The sequence below is a fragment of the Strigops habroptila genome, chromosome 11 (genome assembly GCF_004027225.2).
Source record: "Strigops habroptila isolate Jane chromosome 11, bStrHab1.2.pri, whole genome shotgun sequence".
In the NCBI taxonomy this organism is placed as follows: Eukaryota; Metazoa; Chordata; class Aves; order Psittaciformes; family Psittacidae; genus Strigops; species Strigops habroptila.
In genome coordinates, this window is record NC_046360.1 from 8950147 (window position 1) to 8975231 (window position 25085).

General features: G+C 44.9%; 5 protein-coding genes across 8 annotated transcripts in view; 3 read left to right on the top strand and 2 right to left on the bottom strand.

Moving 5' to 3' along the window:
- Positions 1–6386, bottom strand: part of CDC45 (cell division cycle 45) — a 40134-nt gene extending 33748 nt beyond the window's left edge. For both annotated transcript variants that reach the window (XM_030501738.1, XM_030501737.1), the window contains exons 1-8: positions 6075–6386; positions 4778–4837; positions 4391–4483; positions 3808–3945; positions 3071–3214; positions 1886–1941; positions 1157–1205; positions 268–329 (exon numbers count right to left, since the gene is read on the bottom strand). In XM_030501738.1, coding sequence (XP_030357598.1) covers positions 268–329; positions 1157–1205; positions 1886–1941; positions 3071–3214; positions 3808–3945; positions 4391–4483; positions 4778–4837; positions 6075–6308 — 836 coding nt within the window. In that variant the 5' untranslated portion in view covers positions 6309–6386. The remainder of the gene's footprint in view (positions 1–267; positions 330–1156; positions 1206–1885; positions 1942–3070; positions 3215–3807; positions 3946–4390; positions 4484–4777; positions 4838–6074) is intronic.
- Positions 6387–6601: 215 nt separating this feature from the next.
- On the top strand, positions 6602–16126 carry UFD1 (ubiquitin recognition factor in ER associated degradation 1). The gene is made up of 13 exons (XM_030501751.2): positions 6602–6788; positions 7211–7343; positions 8080–8112; positions 8899–9020; positions 9368–9498; positions 9904–9976; positions 10684–10752; positions 11285–11350; positions 11624–11671; positions 12025–12113; positions 12846–12927; positions 13334–14672; positions 15337–16126. The coding sequence occupies exons 1-12, from the start codon at positions 6786–6788 to the stop codon at positions 13406–13408; spliced, it is 924 nt and encodes a 307-aa protein (XP_030357611.1). The 5' UTR covers positions 6602–6785; the 3' UTR covers positions 13409–14672; positions 15337–16126.
- C11H22orf39 (chromosome 11 C22orf39 homolog) lies at positions 14268–16126 on the top strand. Its single transcript, XM_030501753.1, has 3 exons — positions 14268–14421; positions 14505–14672; positions 15337–16126. Exons 1-3 carry the CDS (start codon positions 14398–14400, stop codon positions 15460–15462), a joined length of 318 nt encoding a protein of 105 aa, XP_030357613.1. The 5' UTR covers positions 14268–14397; the 3' UTR covers positions 15463–16126.
- Positions 16127–16144: 18 nt separating this feature from the next.
- Positions 16145–19328, bottom strand: MRPL40 (mitochondrial ribosomal protein L40). Its single transcript, XM_030501752.1, has 4 exons — positions 19125–19328; positions 18422–18505; positions 17240–17395; positions 16145–16915 (listed from the first exon to the last, which is right to left on the bottom strand). Exons 1-4 carry the CDS (start codon positions 19157–19159, stop codon positions 16606–16608), a joined length of 585 nt encoding a protein of 194 aa, XP_030357612.1. The 5' UTR covers positions 19160–19328; the 3' UTR covers positions 16145–16605.
- Positions 19329–19429: 101 nt separating this feature from the next.
- LOC115614278 (protein HIRA) overlaps positions 19430–25085 on the top strand; it is a 38000-nt gene continuing 32344 nt past the window's right edge. For 2 of the 3 annotated variants that reach the window (XM_030500903.1, XM_030500905.1), the window contains exon 1: positions 19430–19792. In XM_030500903.1, coding sequence (XP_030356763.1) covers positions 19756–19792 — 37 coding nt within the window. In that variant the 5' untranslated portion in view covers positions 19430–19755. Of the gene's footprint in view, positions 19793–20704; positions 20766–25085 lie in introns of those variants that run through there. The other variant, XM_030500904.1, reaches the window with a different exon arrangement.

Here is a 25085-nt window from a genome sequence, read left to right on the forward strand (position 1 = left end):
TACATAGAGGTTAACAAAGCTATATACTGTTACTCTCTTTAGCAGACATACACATGTAGTACCATCTTCCTTTTCCCATGCAAAATCCGTTAGTTGCTTATAATTAATTTACACAGATGTGCCCCCCAATTCAAGACACAAATTCAATTCCACACTCAAAATAAACCAGAATCTCATCCTGAAATCAAGTACTTTTGGGAAATCTTGCCTCTCTTTACTACAGGTTTAAACTTCTAGCCTCTATAAAAAATGATAAAAGAAACATACCACAACATGTCATTCAAGTCTTTAGACATTATCCATGCCAGGTCAAACATCACCATCGCAGACTATATAAGAGAAAAGCAAAAAGACGGGATAAATGGGCACAAAATCCTCACTTCATTAAAGAAAGAGAACACAGTTAAATTTGCCATGTACTAGTATGTTTCTAAAGGTCTGTAAATCACACTTGAGTCAGAGAGACAGTGACAAATTGTCAAAGACACTAAGTAGAAAGGAACATATTTATACAGCTCTGCAAACCTGCATTATAAATAAAGCAGCATTTAACAAAACACAATCAGACAAGAGGCCAAATGCCTGAAGGAACAATTTGATGTCCTAAGTGTTATGTTTGAAATATCCTGATGCTTTGAAAACTCTGGAAGGAAAACAATCTCCATACATGCTAAAGTCCTTTTGTGGGAAGATACTTCTCTCAAGGCCTAAAAAATTTACACTATCTCTTTTTTTTTTTTTTCCTAATATACCAGCATTAAAGATAGCAAACAATAAAAATAGTTCTGCTCTATCATTTTCCCTCAATATTAACATTACATTAGCCACTGTGACTCAGTTGGCTGGTGTCTGCCAGTCTATCAGTATTGCTTCTATGGTGTATCTAATTCATCACCAGTAATAACAAACTGCCAAGTCAAACTACTTGTTTTTTATATATATATATAAAAATGTGTATATACTGTATATTTACTGTTATACAGACGATATCTTCTGTATAACAGTAAGATAAAAAATAGCATGATAACAATAAGATAATGTATTGTATTATTAAATCATTATAACATTGTAGTAGGTAATTATAACATTGGATATTGTCCAATTACCTTTACATTAGCACCTTGTGGTTTTATGACAAGCAAGAGTTTGTACTTACTGAGGTCCCATGGTATTCATATTGCTCATAGTCAAAAAGAATTTCTCGCCTAAAAAGGAAAAAAAACCCCACATTTGACAAACTGGTGAACTAGTCATTGCATCCAATTAAAAATCTAAACCAGGATTTATGAAATACTTAATTTTAGCAATTAAAACCAAACAAAAACACCACCACAAACACCACTCCACACACACACACAAAAACCACCAAAAAACCAAACCCAAACAAACAAACATACCCACCAAAACAACCTTTGGGCTAGAAATTGTTTTCCTGCAAGCCAGCTAGATTTTAGTAGTAACATGGATATCACACCGAGATGTACTCAAAGTCAAAAGAACAAATTTATTAAATCATTATTCCTCAAATCCCATTTTCTTATCTGATTTGTTCCTGTTTATTCATATTGACAATAGTGGGATTGTAAAGGAAGAAAACAGAAGCACAAATTTCACCCGAAGATACACAAAACAAGAGTACTACACCTAGTTAGAAGTGGAACAATGCACCTATTGCTACTCAAATTTAAGAAATACTGTTTACAACTATCCTCCATTTAAACATTTTATTTTTATATAGTAAATCTCTCCACTTTCCAAATAAAGCTAGAACTCAAGCTTGCAAATCAAGCAGCACAGTATCACATTTTTACATTCTTATCAGGATTTTAACCAAAGAAAAAGAAAAAGAGATACAAGCAACATAATAAAAACCAGTTAAACACACCTGCGTGCCTCCCATTCCCGCCTCTGCCGCCTCTTCATTGTTCTCTCTATTACATCCTGCAAATTAATGTAATGTTAAAAAGCTAAAAAAAAAAAATATGAAAATAAACACTCTAGTAGATTAGCACCTGTCCAGATACTTGACTAAGTCTTTATTAAAAAATAAGACTTATTCCTATTGATCTAATAACAAAAGTATTATTATTAAATATTTTTCCAAGGAACATAGTTGTATAAAGTCAGAGCAGCTTTCTGTGCTAGCATTTATTTAGCTCTCCTTCACAAATAAGAGGCCCAGTACAGAGTGGTTTCAACACTAGCAACATTGCCTTCTACCATTTTGTAACATAAAAATGAGACTGATGGCAAATAGAGATAATTAATGAAGTTCAGGAAATTAAGCACTCAGTGTATATTTAAGTTCCATAAATAGCATCAACAGCTTGAAAACTCAAAAAAATCAGTAAGATCTTTGTGGAATATTTAACAGATTTGAGAAAAGTTTTTGTGTGTACTATTTATAGATTTTCCTTGAATTTCTGATATCTTTTTTTGCTGATAAATTCTTTATGGATTAGTAGGAAAAAATGTACAATGTTAATAGAAAAATAATGAAATATATATTAAATCTGAGAATGTCTTTATATTGATATTAGTAGCCTTGAGCCTTTGCTTCCTTTTGTGGTATTAATAGAAAATATGCTACAATTAACATATGACAAAATTAAATTTTTGTGTCTACCTTAATATACTTTTGTTAATTTACTGTTACAAGGACAGGCAAAATGTATTGCTAAATGATTTGTGAGTTTCTATCTTCTTGTACAATTTCTAAAAAGAAAAAGAGTTTCTATCTGAACAAGTTATATTGTTAGACTGAAAAGCCCAGAGCATGTCATCAGAGATAGATCTCTTCAGCTCACTGGTTACACAAAGACAGTGTTATGCATAATCAAGTTCAAATCATCTTTTTTTCTTAAGAGAATATATTTCTGTGCAGTTCAGATAAACAAGCCTTTTGCGTATATGAAACTCTACTGGGAGAAGTAAATTATTTTTGAATCTTACACTTGCCTTTGTGATCTAACAGCATAATTTTTTAACTCAAATGTAAGTATTACAATTATATAAAGCATAAGCACTATTTTATTTTCCTTCTTTTCACAACAATGTAGCAGAAACGCACCTCTTCAAAACGTCTGCGTTTCTCTGAAGGTTCTGACCCGTCACTTTCATTCTCTGAGTCCTCTTCTTCATCCTCTTCATCTCTGAAGATGTCATCATAAGCAGGAACGTCGAGATCATCATCTTGTTTAATTAACAGCTTAATCTAGCAAGAAAAAAGTATTTTAAACAAAGTATCTTATTTAATGATTAAAACACATTTCAAATGACAGATGAGAATACTTCAGATACTTAGTAAGAGAAATTGAAAATTCATTTTGGCTGTGAATGATTCATGGAATAACAAAAATATTACTTTTTTAATACAAAGGCCATACTTAGACAAGTAGGAGTAAAAAATATATCCCTTTGTTAGTGCAAGAATTATTATTTTTTATGCTTTTTAAAGTCATGTTGTCAAATCATTTGTGTTTAATAATCAAATTCTAGGTGCTGCTAATGCTGAGAGGTCATACATGTTACATTCTGAAGGATGTTCATCTTCTGATTTGTAGCAGTTTGATTAATAGCAACAGGATTAACTGGTGCTTACTACTGACAACTATCACACTGCTAATGGTATATATTTTACTACTGAAACCAGATTGTTTTTCCAGATTATGAACATCACTACTGCAAATATCCATTAATTCCTGCCCTACTAACTAGCACCAGCAGTTTTGCAAAACACAGAAAAGCACCACACCACCCCCCCACCACACCAGGGGAAGATTTTTATTATGAAAGAAAAGCAGTTACCTGTGTGTCATTGTAAACATTCACTACATTGATAGGTCTGTGGCTGTCACAGACAAAAAAGAAAGTGTCTTCTTCAGGCTGCAAGATCTCCAGAAGATCAACATTGGCACCACAATTAATAAGAACAAAATATTTGAACTGTAAACAAAAGGGAAAAAAAAGAAAAAAGCTTTTTACTGAAGTTAGCAGAAAACACAGAAGACTAAAAACACCTTTACAAAATCTCCCAGACACTCATCATTACCAAAACCTGTATTTACTTTTTGATAATTGATGTCTCTGAAGAGGAAAAAAAAACTGTAAGGCAAAACACCACACTTCAAAATGTTGGACATCCAATATATTTTACATCTCAAAATGTATGCAAACTTAATTTGACCCTATAGAAATTCTATCACATTAGTTTGAGCTAATGTAAAAAACTTGACAAGTTTGTTACTGGTATGTTGAAATTTAACCGCTATTTTTTGTAACCAATAATAATAATTAGTTTAAGAACTGACATTTTAAGTTGGGGAAAGGAAAGAAATGCATGTCTCTCTAAGATAAGCTGCAACTTAAAAAGTTTCCAGTATTTTTTCACCTGATCTTTATGCTCAAGAAAGGCAGTTTCAAGTTCTTGCCATCCAGATACTGGGACGAGTGTATATTGCACATGATCACACTGAAACAAAGCCTGAAATGAAGCAAACAGCTGTTAGCAAAGCTGAGGGGAAACAACCTCTTCTACAGTGCTATACCATGCTATAATTCTATTTCATACAAATCTTTTTCTTAAAGACATCCCAAAGTTCATGTAGATTTGTAATTTGGGAGTATGACTCACTGGTTTAAGTGTCATAACTCATGGAAAAAGTAAGTTACAAAAGCAGTTTAAACCTTCATCCTTTCCCCAGTTCAAACCTATTAAAAGGATCTCAGTGTTTTTTCTTTAACTGCCAGCCTACAGTGACAATGAACAAAGACTTACTTGGAGTATTTTGCAAGCACATAATGCATCAACATCTGAAGCAACAAGAAGGAGGACACGCTGCAAAAACAACAGAATAACAGTATTAATATAGGCATCAAATCTAATGCTCTGGTGCATGAAATACATAGATCACAGTGAGACCAGAAGGTAAATTTAGGCAGCTATCACCATAGGCATAAGACAGGATTGCTTCTGAATGGACATTGCAACCAAAATTGACCAATTTGGATCCCTGTAAATATGAGCAAGAAACAACACTGCACACCCAAAATATGGCAGCTGCTTTGAGGAATCGTGGTTATTCAGACTCCTATGAACCGCACACTGTTTTGAAGGCTCAAAATTAGTCAGCCCTACAACTGTTTTCATCATGTCTAGAAAGGCCTAAGAGCCTTCCAGCATGAGATCTGGAACAGTTTTGACTAAAGAAAATCGGAACCAAAAATAGGAGCAAGTCAACTCTTGAAATAACCTTGATTTAGGCAAAACAGTTTCTCTGGTGGTATTTTCTGGGGGTTTGGGTAGAGATTTTGTTCATAGGTGGACAAGTCGAGGGAAATATTTTCATTTTTACAAACACAGTTTTATAGGTAAAAATACTAGAAGATTGTCCAACAAAAGCTTTACCATTCCAGTGTACGTATCCACTCTGAACAAAGTTAAGCAAACTGTGAGGTAAAAATGAAAGTGGCCAACCTGACCCGTTATGAGAAAAACAAGAGAAACCACAAAGAAGACAGAACACCATACCTAGTCTCTGAGGAAAAAAAAAAAACAGCAAAAAGGCAAAATAATAATTAAAAAAATATATAAAGAAAAAACCCCAAACCAAACAGAAAGCAGATCTAGAGACGTCTTGGTTAAACAACAGATCCACAACACTGCCCAAAGCACTTGCGGGAAAAGAGGTGACCTGTGAAAAAAACGCCTGGCGAGGCCCCGGCGCACCGCGGCGGCTCCGGCTCGGGTTTCCCCGCGGACGCGTTCGGGGAGGCTATTTTTACAGCCCGGGCTGGCTGGCGGGCCCGCCGCCCTCAGAGCTGCCTGCGGCCTCCCGTTCGCCTGACAGCGGCGCTCCCGCCACCCTGACAAAGCGGGAACCACTGCCCGCCACAAGCTCCGCGAGCGCGGGAGCGCCTCAGCCGCCGCCGCCAGAGCCGGGGACGCCCCAGCACCGTCGCTGCTCCGTGAGGCGGCGGGAAACGCCGCAGCCCCGCAGGGAGCAGCCTGAGGGGAAGCAGCCCCACCCGCGGACGGGACGCGCAGGGTGACACCTCCCGGTCCCGGCCCACACCTGGTTGACGATCACGTCGTAGAAGTCCCGGCGGCAGTCGGAGACGAACATGGCGGCAGCGCGAGAGCGGCGGGGAGGCGGCGGGGAAACAGCGGCAGCCGCGGGCCGCCCACACTCAAACTGGGCGCCAAAACAGCGCCGCTTCTTATTGGTCTTCTCCTCATGGAGCGCTGGCCAATGGAAAAGCGCCGGTCCCTCCTTCGCGGAGCGCATTGGGTGAACTACCCAACCCATTCCGGGTCTTCGCCAATGGGATTGGGAAAAAGGAGTCGCGACGTGTGCTGCTGGCCAATCCCAGGAGTACCTGAGCCGGAAGCACCGTGCTGGCTCTCGTTGCCGTGGCTGCCATGTTTGCTGAGGGCGAGCCCTTTGCTCTGCCGTTTAACGGGGCCGGGCGAAGAGGCGGGCGACGTCTCGCCAGCACCCGCTGACTGAAGAAGGGCCACGCGGCCTCGGAAGCCTCCCACAATGGCTCCATCGGCGGGAGCGCGACCCCTTCTTCCGCCCTCACACGGGATGGCCGCCCGGGGGGCGGGCACCGCGCGGCACGCTGGGAGGGGCAGCGCGGCGGGGCAGGGCCGTGGGGTGGGGCCCGCGGCGGCGGCCGGAGCCCCGTCAGGAGAGGGTTGAGGGACCGCCTGGGCTGCGCCGCGTCCGCCGGTTCCTGCGGGGAGCTCGAGGGCTGCCGCTCCGCGCCTCAGCGCCGCCACCATGGTGAGGCCCAGGGAGCGGCCGGGGAAAGTGCCGAGTCACGGCGGGCGGGCGGCCGGGGCCCGCGTTCCTTCGCTGGCTGCCCGCTCGCGGAGCCTGTTTTCGAAGGCAGCGAGCGCCAGGCTGCGGGCGGGCGGGCGGGTGTCGGTGTCTGTGCCGCCAATCGCAGCCCGTGCGGGGTGTGTTGGGCAGCCCGGCCCGGCCGAGTGCGCTGCGTCCATTTTGTGTTCCCGCGCAGCGCCGGGCGCACGTCCCTTCCCCAAGCCCTGTGAGGGGAGAGCCTCCGCCGTGACGGGAGAGTCACCGCACGGCTCCTCAACGTAGTTGTAGCTAAACTTCAGGACGCGTCAGTGAGCGCTGGAGCACTTCAGGACGCTGTTGATACCTTTTAACGCCGCCTTCTCTTTGTGTGCTTTTTCCTTCAGTTCTCCTTTAATATGTTTGATCACCCCATCCCTCGGGTTTTCCAGAACCGCTTCTCAACCCAATACCGCTGCTTCTCAGTATCCATGCTTGCTGGACCTAATGACAGGTCAGATGTGGAGAAAGGCGGGAAGAGTATGTGCATGTTTTATTTTGACTAATAACCTGTTCGAAGAGTGTTTGTGAATAATGTCAATACAGCTTTTGGCCAAAGCTCCAGAAACGTTATGGAACGGCATGGAGACGTGCTGTTGGCATTGTGGCTGGAGCTAGGAGAGCGCCCTGGGTGGGGCTTTAAGGAGGAGGGTCCATCTTTTATCACATTACTCTGTAATTAACAAAACTTACCAAGGAAGTATGGGTTTGTGAGTATTAGAAAAAGACATTCTTCTATTTTAAAACCTCTTGTTAAAATCTTAGATTCATTATAAGCCATGGAAATTTCTCATCAAAGACTTCTCACCCCCCTCCTTGTACTTAGCTTGAACAAAAATAATAGATTGGCCAACTTGATTTTCAAGCTGTCAGACTAAACCTGTGTTGTTTTTGACTTGGCATCAATTTAAGAGAACCTGTAAGTCCAAGTAAATAACATTACATTTAGGAAACATTTTCTTTTGTAGTGGGTATTGGAAAAACTTGTCTTCTCTTTTTTTTTAATTTTATTAAATTCTGAACTCTCCATGCTAGCAGATGGATTTGTCGTGACTGATTCTACTGAAATCTCTGGCTCAAAAATTAATTTGCAGGAAATTTTAGAATCTCCTTTTTTTAGAGGATATTTTAGAGAAAGGAATGATAAAATTGTGTATTATATACTCTTTGTACAGACATACCTTTCCTAATCTTACATTCTTATTCATTTTTGCAGTAATTATGCCGCCATCGGCTTTGGATCAACTCAGTAAGTGAATATTTTATTCTGGAATAATAACATTAGAAACATGACCAAATGAGCAAGAAGATACCAGTATTTTAATTAAGTCTGACTTAGGTAGAGAATATGGGAGTAATTAGTTCACAATAGGTATTTTGGATGTATTTTGTGTGTCAGAATTAATGGGGCTTGTCTGTCTTCAAGTATAGACATCACAAGTGTTGGACTACCTGAGACATGAATCAATATTTAATAATAGCATACTCAGTATAATAGTTACAGTTAATCCAGTAAATTCTTAATCTCAACCTGCTTGTTCTGGATGCTCTTGTCTTGAGCAAACAGAATTAAAGACAAAATCATTTATAATTAACTTTGAAATGGAGAAAAAAAGATAACTGAATCAATAGTATAAATGGTCTTTATTTGCCCTTTTAACTAAGGTTCTTTGAGAAATTAGTTTACCGAGGTTTTAATTTTAAAATAGGCAGGGCCTCTGAAAATTCATTAGGTGGGAGCTAACTGATAATAGCACAAAGACATAATAGTAATAGATTCCTCTGCTACTACCTGCTGCCTGCTCATCTCTGAGCTTGGGGAGATGTGGAGAGGCATTTAAAGCTCTGAGTGTGATGGCAGTAGAGTATTCGTGTATTTGCATGCTCTCCTGGATTTGTAGTGAGCAACTGGAATAATGGCATGAGGGGAATCCTCTCCTGTAGTCTGGCCCATCTCTTGCTAATGTTCAATCTCTGAAAGCTTCAGAAATGTGTCAGTGGCTCTTAGCAAAATTTCTTTGTCCTTTCTCACCAGGCCGACTTAATATCACTTACCCAATGCTGTTTAAGCTGACCAATAAAAACTCAGACCGAATGACGCACTGTGGAGTGCTTGAATTTGTGGCTGATGAGGGCATATGTTACCTTCCACACTGGGTGAGTTGTCTCAGGCTGAACTGTCAAAACTTGAACAGTAGGATTAGTGAGTTGCCAGTTTAATATTAAAGAGGCAGAATGTTTCCTGAAGGTGTCTTTGCCAGTCATGTTCCTACAACAGCTTTCAGTCACAGCTCAGGTTTCCCTCCATAAGAGTTTAAATAAGCAAGCAATGCAGGCTGCTTTTTAAGATGCATCTGATTGTTCTTCCTGAAATTAAACTGTGGTAAATTAGTGCATTTCCAGGAAGATGGTAGCCCCAGCAAAAATTGGTATATGCAAGGAAAGAGAATTAAAAAGATCAGTCATGTTAATAGTGGTTTGTGTCTTTGTTTTCATTCTTGCAGATGATGCAGAACTTGCTTCTGGAGGAGGGAGGCCTGGTGCAAGTGGAGAGTGTTAATCTTCAAGTTGCTACTTACTCAAAATTTCAGCCACAGAGTCCAGATTTTCTTGACATCACCAATCCCAAAGCTGTGTATCCTTCCTAGGCAGTTATGGAGCAAGGGACAAAAGTTTTTTCCTGAATTGGAACGGTGAATCAGGGCTAGCTTTTCAGGTGTTGCTCATACTCTTCTAGTAGTAGGTAACTACTACAGCTCCTTCTGAAAACAAAAAAGAATGGAAAGCTTATGCACAGAGATGTTGCCAACTGCTGGCACAAAGTGTACCCTGGAATGAAGAAGCATGAATCTTGGCTTGAAGGCCAATGAGTTTGAGAGTCCCTTTAGAACTCATACACCCTAATGTTTACTAAAAGGCTATGTACAGTACTGATGACTTTTAAGCGACATTTGAGAGACCAAGGGTCAGAGTTTTATAGTAACTTTGAGGCTTTGATGTTGCATTGAAAACAGATGTTTCATCTTAACGTACTTCAAAGATTAGAAAATGCATTGAGGAACTTCGCTTGTCTAACTACTGGAGATGTTATTGCCATCAACTACAATGAAAAGGTGCAGTATACAACACCAGTGCATGCAGGTTTGGTTTGGATGCATCAATTTGAGGAAATAAGTTCTGCTCCATGTAAAAAGGCACTGTTTCAGTAGGCTGTGACCACATGAGTACATCTTGTGAATAGATTTTATAGATGAGTATTTTTGGCAGCACATGTGATCACTTGGGATTGTAGTCTAAGCTCTGTTGTTGGATGTTGGTGCTAAAACAATCAACACAAAGCTGTGCAGTGTTGTTGACAAGCAATCCCAGATGGCAGATTTTGCAATCGGTTTTCTGTTGGAGGAGAAAAGGGGCCAGTTAAGTCTTCTCCTGAGTTGCTCTTTAGGCTGGTTTTTGATTCATAAGAAAATAAATTTTTGTGCTGTTGGCAATTTTAAAGTTTGTCCCTTACTTGTATTGTAAATTCATAATTTGCTTCTAAGAATACAGATTAAGGTACAGTAAGAGTATAGCAAGGAAGTGTAGCAAGGGTATAGCTAAAGAAACGTAGTTTCTTTAGCTGCAGCATATAGCAGTCTTCTAAGCTAAAAATCCTTGCTCTCAAATTCTGTAGAGACCCTGCATTATTCAGTCTTCAACCTAAAGAGCACTTACTTCCATTTTGTGGAAGCTATCTGAAGGGAAGGGTTTAGTTAGGGTTTTCTTGTGTATAAGTTGAGCTGTTTCATGTGCAATCTTAAAATGCTTATTACCGTTTCAGATCTATGAGCTTCGGGTAATGGAGACCAAACCGGATAAAGCTGTGTCCATCATAGAATGTGATATGAATGTAAGTTAAGGCTGATGTGGAAAGTCTGCTTTACTGTGTCCTCCAAAAAGGAGAGGGCATCTTGTTAAGTGACAGCGCTGTACACTGAGCACCTCTGATGCTGCAGGAAAGGTAAAATCAGATGGAACAGGGAAGATGACTCATTCAATAGTACCCCATATGCCTTTGTAACCACAGCTGTGGTCTGGAGCTGCACTTTGTGTACCATCAGGTGACTGTACTGCCTAGAATTTAGTGTTTCGCTTCAACGTGTTTTATAATCTGAGTTTTATTTAATAGCCTTGTCTTGATTCAAACTGCAGTGATGTTGTGTGGTGCCGTGTTACTGCACTATTTCAATTACATGCTAAGACCCATTCCTAAGAGGCTTAGTCTTTTTAGTTCTGAGTTAGAATGTTTGGCAAACAAACCTCAGTTCTTTCTAGATCAAATGGAGTGATAGTTTGTGGAGTTTTGAAGAATAGTAGTGTAAAGCATATGATTAAAAGAAAAATACCAATCGTGCTTATTTTCATGCTTCTTGTGTAAATAGGTGGATTTTGATGCTCCTTTGGGGTACAAAGAACCAGAAAGAACTGCACAGCATGAAGAGACCACAGTAGGTTAAGCTTCTGTTCTTCAAAAATGTATTCCCTAGAAGTCAGCCCTGCTTGTGATGGGGCAGTGAGCAACAACATATTTTTTTTCCTGAAAAGATTAAGACTACTTATCAGATGTTTTTGCTTGTGTTACTTAGGAGATGGTTGTCTGCTAAGTGTTGTTTTGGAAGGGGATTGTTCTGAAGTTTTGGTCAGAAATATGTGGAACTGTTTTTGTGTGTTCTGCATGTCATAACATGAACACAATGAACTAACTTGCTTTTCCCTCACAGGATGTTGAAGCAGACCACAGTGGATACGTGAGTGATATAGGATTTCGTGTAAGTCCCCTATTTCTGCTGGTTTCTGAATGTTGTAGATTGGTGAAAGTCGTTGCAATCAACTGCGAAACACTAGTATGTGTTCTTAGAGGTGCTCATCATTTAATTGGTAACTATCTGCGGGTGTTCCAGCCAGTAACAGTGTGACTTCCTGTCCTTAAACGGGCAGTTTTGAATGGGAGGCTGAAACACACTCCTCCACTCACAGTCCATCAGCTTATATGTACCAAGAAGAAACATGCTGAATCAAGTAATTCAATAAAGTTATAGTAAGACTTTTGCAGAATACACTATCCCTGTGCAATGTTCATATACAAGATACAGTTAAATTAAAACTCGTTCTGTATACACAGGCATTCTCTGGTTCTGGGAACAGACTGGATGGCAAGAAGAAAGGGGTTGAGCCCAGTCCATCACCCATTAAACCAGGAGACATTCGAAGGTATGTCTGTTGTGTTCAGGTGTCAGCAAGTGAAGGATTTGAGTGATCCTTTGAGTTTATTTTATTGTTTTTCCTGCTCCTGCAAAACAAACAAGCTACTTTCATCCTAAGTTTGCATTTAGAAAATGACTCTAATCTTTTAAACTGACTGTAAGGTCCCTGACTACTTAAGATGCAGATCCTAAATTAATGTTGCTAAAACTCAGGTTATATAGAAGACAGATAGGGAGAGGCAGCGGGTCTGGACTGGGCTGGAATGAGTGATGCACAGAACCCTGCTGATGTGCTCAAGTGAAATGTGGCACAGAGTGGAATCTTCTTTGAGTTGGGTGAGGTTTTGTTTGTGTGTGTCTGTATTTCCTACAAGGAAATTTAGGAGTTCAGAATTGGTGGAAGTGTGCAGGTATGTGGTTTCTGTGCTGTTCTGTCACTTATGCTTGTCACAATGAAACTTGAACCCTTGTGGAAAATATGTCCATGGCCCTGTGGAAACCACAGGCCGCATGGAAACGTGCCCACAGCCAAGCTGCTACAGCAGCTTGTGTCTGATCATTCACTTCATGCAACGTGTGCCTACCTTCAGAAAATAATTCAGTGGTTTAACTCTAGAATTATTTGGTAATGCAAATTTGCAGCAGCGTTGGTACAATACTGACAGAATAGGACTCACTGTGTTCAATTGGATGGGAGGTACAAAACTTCTTCCATAACATTTTTATCCTTCTTTTCCAGAGGAATTCCCAACTATGACTTCAAGATTGGTAGGATCACATTCATTAGAAACTCACGTCCGCTAGTTAAGAAAGTCGAAGAGGTAAATAAAGTTGTACCTTTCCCAATTTGCGCAGAACTAGAACACCAGAACTGCTGTCCAAGTTTGTGGTTCCTCTCTCCATACCTGAATTTTCACAGCACATTCCTGTTAAAAGGTGGTTTGAGTTAGGTGAAAGCAACCTCCCGTATCCTTGCTTACTGATGTAAAAAGATTAGCCTGATATAAATTTAATAAGCCAGGCCGTGCTTGTTTCAGATGGTTGAAAGGTCCCTGGAATGCTTGTATTTTCAGGAAGAAAGTGGTTATTAGGTAGATTAAGGATGTGAAATGTCCACAGCCAGTTGCTGCTCTAAGGGAATGTTCTTTGTAACAATCGTTCAGCTTATATCATGCACAAGCAGTGAGCAAAGAGGTAACAACCTTTTTCCCTCTTTCCTTTTCCCAGGATGAATCTGGAAGCCGGTTTATCGCCTTTTCGGGAGAAGGCCAGTCCCTGCGCAAAAAGGGAAGGAAACCCTAAGTTGTGGTAGCTTTAGTCAGTTAGGAGGAAAATAGAACAACGCGTGCAGCATATTGGATCTTAGTTACTGCAGTTGAGAGGTGAGGTCATTTTGACACAGGAAGACTTACTGGTTTTGGTTTCATGTTTAAAACTGGAGTTGTTGGACTGTCTCAATTTTCAGTTGGAAATTAAGCTGAAAGTAAGTTCTAGGAATTCTGAAGGAATGTTTTGTATGTGTTGTAAAGAGGAGGAAGTTGACCTCGGATAAACCTGAGAGAGAAACGCACGTTCTACCTTACTAGAAGGCCTGTTCTTAGACTGCATTCTCCCCTCTTACATCCCGAGCAGTGATGGTCTCAAGTCATTCTCTGCTTGGTATTTTCCTCCCTCTGTATTTTGCCACAATTTCGGGTAAGCTTTTTGGTGTTGGTGTAAACCAAAGCTGACACTTTGGTGTTTAGGACTTTCGTGCAGGGAATCTTTGATCTTAGCTTCAGGTGTTGGGTTATAAATCATTCTAAGCAATCTCCCTGTAACTGCTTTTTATATGTATAATTAATAACCTGCCTTTTTAATAGCTCAGGTAAAATAACGTTCTGTAGCAATCTCGTGGCACGTGTAGCGAGGGGCGAGACCCAGCTTCGCTGCCTGGTGCTGGGTAATGCCGGGGATGCCCCGGGAAGCCTTTCAAGGCCTGCGTGTCGCTCCTGCGCCGGGTGAAGGCCGTGTGCGCTTTTCGGGGTCCAGTAAAGGTTCTGCTGTGACCACCGCGCGTCCCGGGTGCTGATTCCCGGGACAGCGGCCGGGCTGCGCGGAGGGGCGGGGTGAGGGTCACGTGACGTGCCTTGAGCCCCGTTCCGCGGGCAGCCATTGGCTCGCAGGCCCTTGGGGCGGGGCGAAGGGGGTAGCCGGATTGTGTCGCCCGTCGCCATTGGCCGGACCCGCGGGTCTCCCCGCCAAGCGCGGTGGGGATTGGCGGCGGGGCGGCGGCCCTCAGCGGGGGCAGTATGGCGGCTGGCGAGACGTGGAGGGTGAGTGGGGCGGCGGGGGCGGAGGGCGCCGGGCAGGGCCGGGCCGGGAGCGCGGCTTATCCCGGCCTCTTGTCCGCCCGCAGCCGCCGCGGTCGTGCGAGGACTATTGGTGGGAGTGGAAGCACTGCCGCGGGCTGCGGCACGCCTTCCACCACTACTACGCGCACGGGGAGCTGCCGACCTGCGACCGCTGGCGGGAGGACTACGAGGCCTGCCGCGCCTGGGAGAAGGGCCGCACCGCCGCCGCGCAGGTACGGCCCGCGCCTCCGCAGCGAGCGGCAGCCGGTAGCCGCGGTCGCTGTCCCGCCCCTGCGGGCACCGCGTCAGGGCTCACAAGACAGGTGCCGGTGGAGAGCAAGTCCGCAGCCGCATGTGGCGAGGGGTGCCGGCGGTCAGAGAACGGGGAGGGGCTGGAAGAGCGGGGGTCTGCTTGGGGTGGGGTGGGTAAGTGGTCTAACGTCCCGCGGGAGCGGTGCCAGAGTTCTGCTGTAAAAGCTCTTGATTTCAGTCACTCCAACGTTCCCTTCCTCATAACGAAAGTTGCCTTGTTATGGGCAAAAAGTATTCCTGGGACATCCAGAAATGTTCCTGGCTACAGCCCTATGAACAGTGGGAGCCAAGAGCCCTTCAGCACAGGCTGCAGCATAATTCAGCCTTTCAGCTACATCGAACAACTTCTGGCAGGGATGGTAGCACATAACTGGCGGTTTTCTTCATAATGGAGGAGTCAGAGGCAAAATGTAAATGTGATGTAGTTAAAAGCTTGAATCCTGGCTTACTTAGCATTTGGCACTCAATTTAAGCATGATAAATTTCAGGTCCTTGTTTTATCTCAAATAGTCACAGCAAGAAATAAGCTCTGTAATACTGGAACATCCACCACTATGGTGGTAATGGTTTTGTCTTGTATTTCAGGAAGCTTTGTGCAAGAGCGAAAGAGCTCGAGTCATGGAAAATCAGAAGTATGCTCCAGTGTGGACACTCAGGAAGAGCCCACCATCTGACTGGTATCTTCCACTTGACCAAGACAAACCAAATTAGCAAGCCTGCTTTGCTGCGTTTGGTCAGTAATGCAATACACAATGCAGAACTATGCTGGGCTGCTTCGTTTTCTTCCACATCGTGTTGAAACTAGGTAACTGTAGCTCTGCCCCAGCAATGCTTCAGTGCTCATTCAAAAAGTGAGAGGTCACTTAAACGCCCAGTACTATTTAAAGGGAGAACTGAGGTGCTTAATTCGATTCTGGTCTCTTAGTACTGTGTCATGCTTTAGGATTTCATCTGAGCAACTTGGCAGGCAACTCCCACATTAGTGCATACATGATCTAGCTCCTCTTGCTAGGCCAGGACCTCTTCCCCTAGCAGCCAAGTGTTACGCACTTGTGGAACGAGGTACCCACCCCAGCCGCGCCAGGTGGGCAGACAAAAACAAGCAGGGACTCCTCCCTGCCAGTTTAGGACAAATACACCCACTGGCATGTGAAAGGCATGTCCTGGATTTGTGACTGTTATGGACTGAGAGCTTCTCACCTGGTGGGATGAAACTGCAACCCTGCCCCTTTATGGCATTGCTCTTTAATGGGTGTGTGTTGATGGCAGTACTCGAGCTTACTACAAAAACTAAGGTTTAAATGAATGGAGAGACATCTGTTTTGGCTCAGGGCAAACCCTTAGAAACTTAAAGCAGTTATATGCCAATATTAAACAAAAAAAAATCCCTCAATTTTGACTTTATCACCGTATGTTTTCCCTCTTAGATGCAAAAGTATTTCACTGAAGTGTGAAAAGAAAGGCAGTAAACAGCTGTTAACTCCCTTCTAGTACAGACCCTGATACGATGACTGCGACATTCTTTACTCATAGCATGGGAATCTTCCAAGTGATGGTTTATGAAAAACAAAAAAAAATGCTGCATGGAGGGATGAGAGAAGCCCAGAAAGATAAAATACTCTCTGAAATACTACTTTGTCTTGTTGCAGCACGGCACAAGTGTCAGGCAGTGTAGCTTTGTTGGGCATCTTACTACCTAGATTGCCGTTCAAAAAAACCCAACCAAACAGATGCTTCATTAATACAGATTTTTTACAGTCTCACACCTACAGTAATCTACAGAAGGAGCTGTTCCATTCTTTCCTCCTTCAGTCAGTCGAGCAGTTCATGCCAGATGAGCTACAAACTTCTCCATCACTGTGTGTACACTTTGGTGATATCAACGCATTTTCCTTCGGGAGGATCGTACCCAGGGAGCGGTGGGGTGTAAGTGGGTCCATCTCTCTCGAAGGGGAAAAGCCCCTCATCTCGTCTGATTGCTGCTTGGTACAACTCCTCTGATTCCAGGCGCAGTTCCTTCAGTGCCTCTTGCTGAGCTTCTACCATGGTCTGAATTGCTTTCTTTTCTGCATTATCTTGTTTCTGCTTAAACAAACACCACTTTTTCATAAGTAAAACTCTTCTTTCAGTCTCCTCAGGTGACAGTCCAGGAAGACTTCGCACCCTGATAAGAAGTAAAATACCATTGTCATAAAAATAGCCTGCACCCCAAAGAGCAAATTAAAGCAAACAATGAACCAACGAAACCCTCACTAAAACCAGGGAGTTTTTCCTTCATACAGTGTCTGTCTCTGAGGCTTTCCACTCATTCTAACAGGAAATTTGTGTTACTATTTTGTTCCACTACTTTTAGCAGGAGCAAATAAAATGTATTTTTCATGTTTGGTAGAAGCAGGCAAGGTTCTGTCCCAAGGCTGGCACTATGTTGCTGTTTTGCAGAGAGAGACGTGTTTCTACCATGAATGCAAGCGCACAGCGTAAGACTGACCTGTTGCTATCCGAGTACTTCACTGGTGTTATAAAATCTTCAATTGGAATCAATTCTGGGGCAGCTTTTTCCAACTTTTTAATCTTTTTTTTCATACGATCCTTTTGTGCTTGCTCTCTCTTCACATCCACTTTCTTCTTCTTCTTTGGTTGTGCTCTGCAAGGGAAATAAGGGTATGAATGAAAGAAGATACTTTGTCGTTTAATTGAACACCAGCAGCTTTCACTTCCACTTTGCTTTTCTAAGGAGTGTTCCTTCCTATTGCTTAATTTGGTCCCTAATAGAGGTTCCTGCCATGAGCTTTATTCAAGTAATGCAGTTTTCCGGGAGACAGGAGCAGGTCTTGTGAGATTTTCTGCAGGGAAGACTGTGGCTGCCTGAGAAAAGGAACCTCCAATTTTGTGCTGAGCATCAGAATGACCTGAGGAAGTGCCACAAAAACTGAACTGGAATTGTTGTGCACGAGTTCAGGTGCAGCAGAGCAGGTAACAGGTTTATCTGCAAGTATTCCTGTCCTCCCTCATCACAAAGGAGAGTGAGTGGTTTCACACATGCTTCTAAAATTTCCACACTTGGAACCACATTCAGGGTGCAGAGTTACCCTCCTGTTGTACTTCTTCCTGCAGATCCAGTATTCCCAAGGTAACACAGCACACTCCCCAAACACAAACTAAACCCTCCCAGTGGGCCTCTGGTGGGCTGTCATTCCTGACCTGCAGATTGAACAAACAGCTGCTGTGGTGGGAAACAGCCTCTCTGATGGTACCAAACAGCTACATGGATATTTTAAATCTAGTTGCATCAAAATAAAACATGGATACCAAAATGTAGCATATACATAAATGCAGGCTGTCCAGCGTAACCACTTCACAGGACAGTGTTTTCAGTTCAAGACTTTCATTTGCATTGGTGCTGAAAGGGAATTCTGGAGCACAGCATAAATCCAAACATCTCCAACCACGTTCTGTGGCTGAGGAAGCAAATACAACTACATACATGCATCAAGCGGTAGTTGCACAGGTTACCATTAAACTCTCAAGAGGCCAACAGTGCTCAACAACTGTGACATACAGTGACTTAAAAGCAAACATCTATAGTTAAAAGTTAATTTGGACTGTGAGAAATCTGTGTTTGCCTCTGGATGGAAACACTTCTATGTAACTCCGTGTAAGTTGCACTCACCTCATGGGGAGAGACGCTCTGAACGCCAGCACCGAACCCTGCCAGTGACTCCCTCGGGATGGAATTGCCTGGGGCAGCCAAGAACTGAGGAAGGCAAAGGGACATAAAGCATGAGGAGAAGCTCACTGTGATGACATTGATCCTGCACAAGAGCTATTTATTAATTATAATAAATATATATAGTTAATAATAAAATTAGTTATAGGCGGGTGTATATATATAGTTACATATATATAAACCACAACACTGAGTTTTGAATCATCTTGGCTACTTAGCTCATGCCAGTGTACAGTGCCTGCCTGGAGATGACAACCTCACACTCTTCAGGGGGTAAACTACACCCAGAGCGTGGGCTGCCCGGCGGCGTGCACCCCCAGGGCACCGAGGGGTGAAGCAGATACGGGCTTTAAGTCCGTGAGTAGATCAGAGCAATTCTGTTCTTAAGCTCAGGTAAGGGCCCGAGGTGCCGGTTTTGGAGGCAGAGCCTGCACCGCTCGGAGCGGGAGGGCTGATGCCGTTTCTCACACCTCGGCGGATGCCGGCACAGCGAGAACCGGCCCAGGTGCCCGCGCACCGGCTTGAGCCCGGAACCAGGCCCGGGGAGCCCCGGGAGAGCGAGGCCGACCGGGCCCAGGGCTCGCCCCGAGCAAGGGCCGCTCCACCGGTGCTTCACCGCGGGGCCGTGTGCCCGCCCCGGCCCTACCTGAGCCGGGCCCCGCGGGCCGCCGCCGCCAACATGGCTAACGCGCCGTGCCCGCGCTGCGCCCGCACAGCCTCGCCGGCCGCGCTCCGACCGCCGCGGCCCCGGTTCCGGCTCACAAACGTTCCGGGTGCGGAGCGGTGGGGTTTGGGGGCAGACCGGGCCCCGCCCCGCCCGGCCCCGCCCCGCCGGCATCGCCGCTCTCCTCCCGGCAGAGGGCGCTCGCCCATCCGGCCGTGCCCGCCCGCCCTGGAGGCGGGGCGGCGGTGCCTCGCGGGATCTCGCCCCCCGCCGGCCGAGGCGGGGGAACGCCGGGGCTCGGGGGCGACTGTTTCCCGCCGGGCCGGTTTGGCGGTTGCCAGGCGCCGAGTTCCGGCGTTGCCGGGAGCCGCCGGGAGCGGAGCGGGGGATGCGGCCGGGCGGCGGCGGCTGCGGCACGAGCGGCGCCGGGGCATGGAGCAGCGCTGAGGCGGCTCCGGCCGGCCGGGGGGGCGGGCAGCGCGGCGCGCGGCGGGGGCCCATGGTGGCCGGCGGCCGCTGAGCTCCGCCGCTCGCTCGGCCGCGGAGGCAGCCCGGGCGGAGCCGCCCTGGGGTCCCGAGGGCGGAGGCCGGCGGGGGCCCCGGGCGGGGAACAATGAAGCTCCTGAAGCCGACCTGGGTCAACCACAATGGTGAGTGCCGGCCGGGCGCGCCGCCGGGCAGCAGGTGCCGCGGGGCCGGGCGGGCAGGTGCGGCGGGGCACCGGGCGGAGGGAGCGGGGCCGCGGCGAGCGGGAGGGGGGGGGTTCGGCCGGCACTCGGGGCGGAGGGGGCGAGGGAGGGCGCGGCAACACGCATGTGGCGAGTTTGAACGCGGACGAGGGGTGGCCGGGGCCGGGCCGGGGCAGCGGGGCCGGTCGGAGCTGCCACCCCGGAGTCTGCGGGCGGCCGCGGCGTGCTCGGGGCCCCGCCGCTTCGGGGGGCGGCGGCGGGCAGGTGCCGCGGGACGGGCGGGAGCGGGGAGCAACAAGTCCTCGGCCCCGGGCGTCCGGGTTGCGCGGGGACAGCGAGCAAGGTGCGAGACCGACCCAGGATGTAGAGAAGTGGGATTCTCAGGATGCGGAGCGCGGCCGAGCCTGTCCTCCGGAAGATGGCTGAAGGTGCCGCGCCGGCGGCCGTTGGAGCGGCGCTGGCGGCGGCCTCGGGGACCGGTCCGCTCTGGGGGGAGCGGGGCGCAGCCAGCTCCGGGCGCTGACGACCCGCTGCTGGGACTTGCCGGCATCGTTGGGCAGCTTCATCCTCGTGGAAGCAGAGAGGGGTGGTTTGAATCAAGTGTAGTCTGTGAGAGAGAGGAGGCTGTCGGGCAGCGACCGAGGTACCCCGCGGGATGGTGGGCGGATGGATGTCCCGTGCCAATGCGCAGCGCTGGCCATGGTGGTCCCGCGTTACTGAGTCAAGTCCAGTGTTGGGTCCCCGCATGCAGTAAGCTGCAGTGCTGTTGTTCACCATGGAAGGAAAAGATTCTGCTGATGCTACTTTTGAAACAGCTCCCTGAACTTGTGTAGTATTCTGTCTGCCACTCTGGTGATTCTGAATGGCTTTGTGAGCTGAAACACTCAGAAAGAAGTGTTAATGTTGACAGAAAGCTCTGAGCTTTCCTGGTGCGGTGCGTACAGGACAGCGTCAGTGTTACGTATTTACACTGTGTATGACAAATTTCCTGTCTAATATTGTCCTGTTCCTGGCAAAGCAGTGCGAAGAAATCTAAGATGAAGAGCTCCCTTTTGTTGATGCAAGTTTTGTCTACAGATTCATGGGTACAGCTTTATTTGAACTGTAAATTTTATACCCTGGTATAAATGTCAGTAGTTGGACTCCTCTAGAATAAAACCAAGCCAGAGACCAGCTTATTCAAATGTGTGCTTTGAGTTAAAAACCACAGATACAACTTTGCAGCTGCCTTTCTGCACGCATTGTTGCTCTTAAAACTGCAGGTTTTAAGAGCCGTAACTTAAGCTTTGGGCTGCATTTCACATGCATCTCGACTTGAACGACCGTGCAGGGGCTGTACAGTCAGCAGATGGACCCAGCCTTTTGACAAAAGGTTTTAGTCAACTTGAGAAAACGTGGAAGTACTTAATGTGAGGTGTCTTCTACCTTTCTGCTTGGTTAATCTAAACAAATGTAGCATTTCCACCTTAATCTCTGCCTGCCTGTGGGCAGACTGTCCTGTGCCTCTCTGGAGCTCCAGTGAGAGCACACTTTTGACCTAAACCTTTGCAGGTCACAAGGATTAGATCTGTAACTTCCCGTATTTCTTTAGCGGTTGCACCTTGTGGTGAGGGTATGTATTTGAAATCTGTAGCAACATTACATACGTCTCACCACTGCAGAAAACAGCCTTCAGACAAGCAGCTTGCAGCAGAGCTCCATTTACGAAGCCCTGTGATACTTTGCCCAGTGGATTATGCGCGAGCCAGGGCCTTGATAGTCCCAGATTTTATTCCCATGTCTGGCGCTGTCCTGCTGGGATGAGTTTGGGCAAGTCACTTTGTCATAGTTTCACCACCTGCAAAACAGACATTCATCACTAGCTTCATCTGTAAAATGCTTTAAGGTCTGCTAACGTATACAGGACTATATAACATTCATGTGTTCTTATCCTTGGGGCAAGGAGTGCGGGATAAAAGCCGGGGAGTTCAGTCAGCCTCTCTTAACGTGCCAGGGTTCTGGATCCTGCAGGCATTGCTGCAGGCAAGTAGGCTCCATTGCTCCTAATGGGTCTACCTACTTGCTCCGAAAACAGGGTAAACATAATTTATACTTACTCTGTGTACTGGAGACTCACTGTGATAGTTTTTAACTCCTTTTGTTTTCTCCATGGGCACAAGAGGCAGCTTCACTGTTGTTGGTTTGTGAGCAAGAGTCCTGACAGTTTCTTCCGCGCACCAGGTCAAGGCGCTGTCCTTCCCTTCTACCCATTCAATTTTGGGTTTTTTACCTTACCGAATGGGTTAGAACAGGTTTAATGATGCCCCAGCTTAATGATGGCATACGGCTCCATGAGGTAATAGACTCTGGAACTTAGTGTTGGAGCTGGGAGATCCAATACACCTGGGAAGCGTGCGCTGCTCGCCAAAGATGCTGTTTGCGGTAAAAGCACTTTAACACGTTTTGGCTCTGCAGGTTTTTGTCTTGGAGTTTTTAATGTCACTTTATCTGAATACTTATTGGAAATATTTCTTCTTCAGATGCATTTTCCATAAGCTTTTCACACTCTTAATGTGGGTTTATTAGGTTTTGCATGAAACTCATTATTGCCAAGTTCTCCGTGTTTCATTGACTTAGAGCAAGGAAGAATATTGAAACATGCAATCGAATGGTGGGGGCAGGAACAGATGACTGTAAGATACAGATGGTGCCGTTGCTTCTCCTTCCCAGTTTTCCATTCAGCACCTCTATAAAGGTGCATCACGCATCCGACAGTTGTATATATGTATTTGGCACACAAGGTTTTGCAAGCCATGGTCGTTAAAACTGGCAAATGCAGGCACATGCGGAGCCCTGCAGGAAAGGAGGTCCCTTGACATTCCCAGAAACCCAGGCAAATCCCAAGGTGGTGTTCATGTATAACAACTTGTAGAAATCAGAGCCTGCTTTTGTTTAAATATGAGCACAGAGTTTATTATCTCTCCAAGCTGTAATGGTGGAATGTAAATATTTGAATTGATTTGTGAGTCATGTTGGATGTTATGTATCAGATGGGCTGGAAGTAAAATGAATGGAAAGTCATTCATACTGTGGTAGGAATTAACGTGAAATCGTCTTTATATTCTGTTGACTATTGCCTAAAGTTAAATAACAAACAAAAAAGATGGAATATTTAAAATAGCTTTTTTTTCTTCAGCTGATGTATTTTTTTTTAAAGATGAGACCTTCTTGGGTTTGAATTACCTCACTTGGAACTTCTCGTTCCAGGCTTGTTTCAGTATTGATATTTCTTTAAGTACATAATATATATTTGGCTTCTTTAAACAAATAATCAAACAGGACATCTGGTCTGTCATGAGGTGTTCTGTTTTTAATGAACCCGGTTTGCTTCCTAATGCAATGTGATGCTGGGAGCTTCCCTAATTTAAAATTTCTTTCATTAGATATTATTACAAGAGGACAAAATGCCATTTTAAAGTTACTGCTTAAGTATCACATTTTGTTTTGATACATGATTACTGTTAGGAAATTCAACACATCTTTAGTTTGGAGCATTGGAAAGCATTCATTCTCTTTGGAACAGGAACCTTGTGCCTTTTGGCTTGTTTCGACAGGATCTAACAGTATAGTCAGATGAAGACTTGGACTGAGGAGGGAGGCAGTTGTTATCAAAGAATGGCTCCTTCTCCATTGCTTTGAGAAAATGATGGAAGTGAGGAGGAACACAGTGTCTGTGATCAGTTTATGAACAACAAGTAGTATGAAACAAGTCTTGCAGCTTTAACCTGTGACAGTTATCCTCTAGTGTAAATAGTATTGCCTTGATAACGGTACCCTGGAGGAAAGAGCACCCTGGTAATGACTTTGTCTTGTTAAATTTCTGTCCTGTGATCACTTCATCTGTTCTCTTTTTGTAATCATTTGACATTCTTGCATTGATAAAACTGGAAACAAATACCAGTCTTGGTTTACTTGGGTGAGCAATCTAAGAATTACTGAACTTGCTCTGTGCTGTAAGGGGTAGACATAAAAGTGTAGAGAGCAAACTTATTAAAAACATACATTCCTTCTAGATCATGAAAGAGTTGATATGCGTTGACAAGCAGTTGCTTTACTAGTGATTCTTTTTTCAAATCTAGGTAATCTAATTTAATCATGACAAGCCCCCTGTTCTCAATGGCCAAGAGAAGCACGTGCAGCTCTGGAGCAGGATGCTGGGAAGATTTCCCTTTCCAAGCTGGCACATTGGCCTTCAAATGCCTCTCACAGCTGATGTTGAAACTTTGAACCTCTGCTGTGAACTCTGGGTGTTTCACCTATTTGTGTGCTTGTGAATATGAGTATGTGGCAAAACTGACTTGAAGCTTCATGTAGTGTTTGTGCTAGATAGGAATTGAATTCTTTGTGTTGTTGACGCGCTGCTTTCCAGTAAATAGTAAAGCTACAACTGCTTTCTGAGCATTAACCAAAGGGTCCAAATCAGGTGCTCTCTAGTCTGGATTACACCACCCTGAGTCTTTAAACTTCCTGGTGCTGAAACACACAGTAACTCTACTGCTGCCTGAAAAATGTATGCAAATGGTCATTTTAGCTGAAGTAGTAGAAGCTCAGGTTCTGACATCCACTAGTTACTGTTTCCTGCAGGCATCCAAACAGGGCTGCTGCTATGCTGGCTTCACCAACGGGTCACTGCAGCCAGAGCCAGGAATGAAATCCTGATGCCCTGTGGTCCTGAGCAAGTTCATAAGTAGTTGCTTCCCTTTTTGGTTTCCTCTTGTCAGTTTAAGTTCATGCTATCCTCCACTAATAAAACATGGCATTTTGCAGTTGTTGTTTGCATTTTGATTAATGCAGAATGTTTATTACAAAGAGGGTGTGACAGGTTGAGGATGGGTGTAGTTTGAAAGATTTCCTGTATATGGAAACTGGAAGACTTTTATCTGTACACACTCCCAGAAGTCTGGAACTTGATTTAGTAAACTAATGTTTCTAGGAAGAAAAAACAGGTAGGTCTTTAAAGGTTAACCACTGGACATTGTTGGTGAGATGGTGATGTATGAAACTAGTCCAATTTATCAGGAATTGTTCCTCGGATGGGAACCATATTTACCTGGCTCTTACAGGAGATTAATTTGACAGGCCTCATGTTCATGAATCATCGTACGTTAAGATTATTGGCAAATTCTGTGGAAAAGCCCAAGTTTCCTGGGTAGGTCATTGTGCATGATTAGTTACCTGTGGAGTAGGATCCCTTCCTGGGTCACAGTTGAGCCAT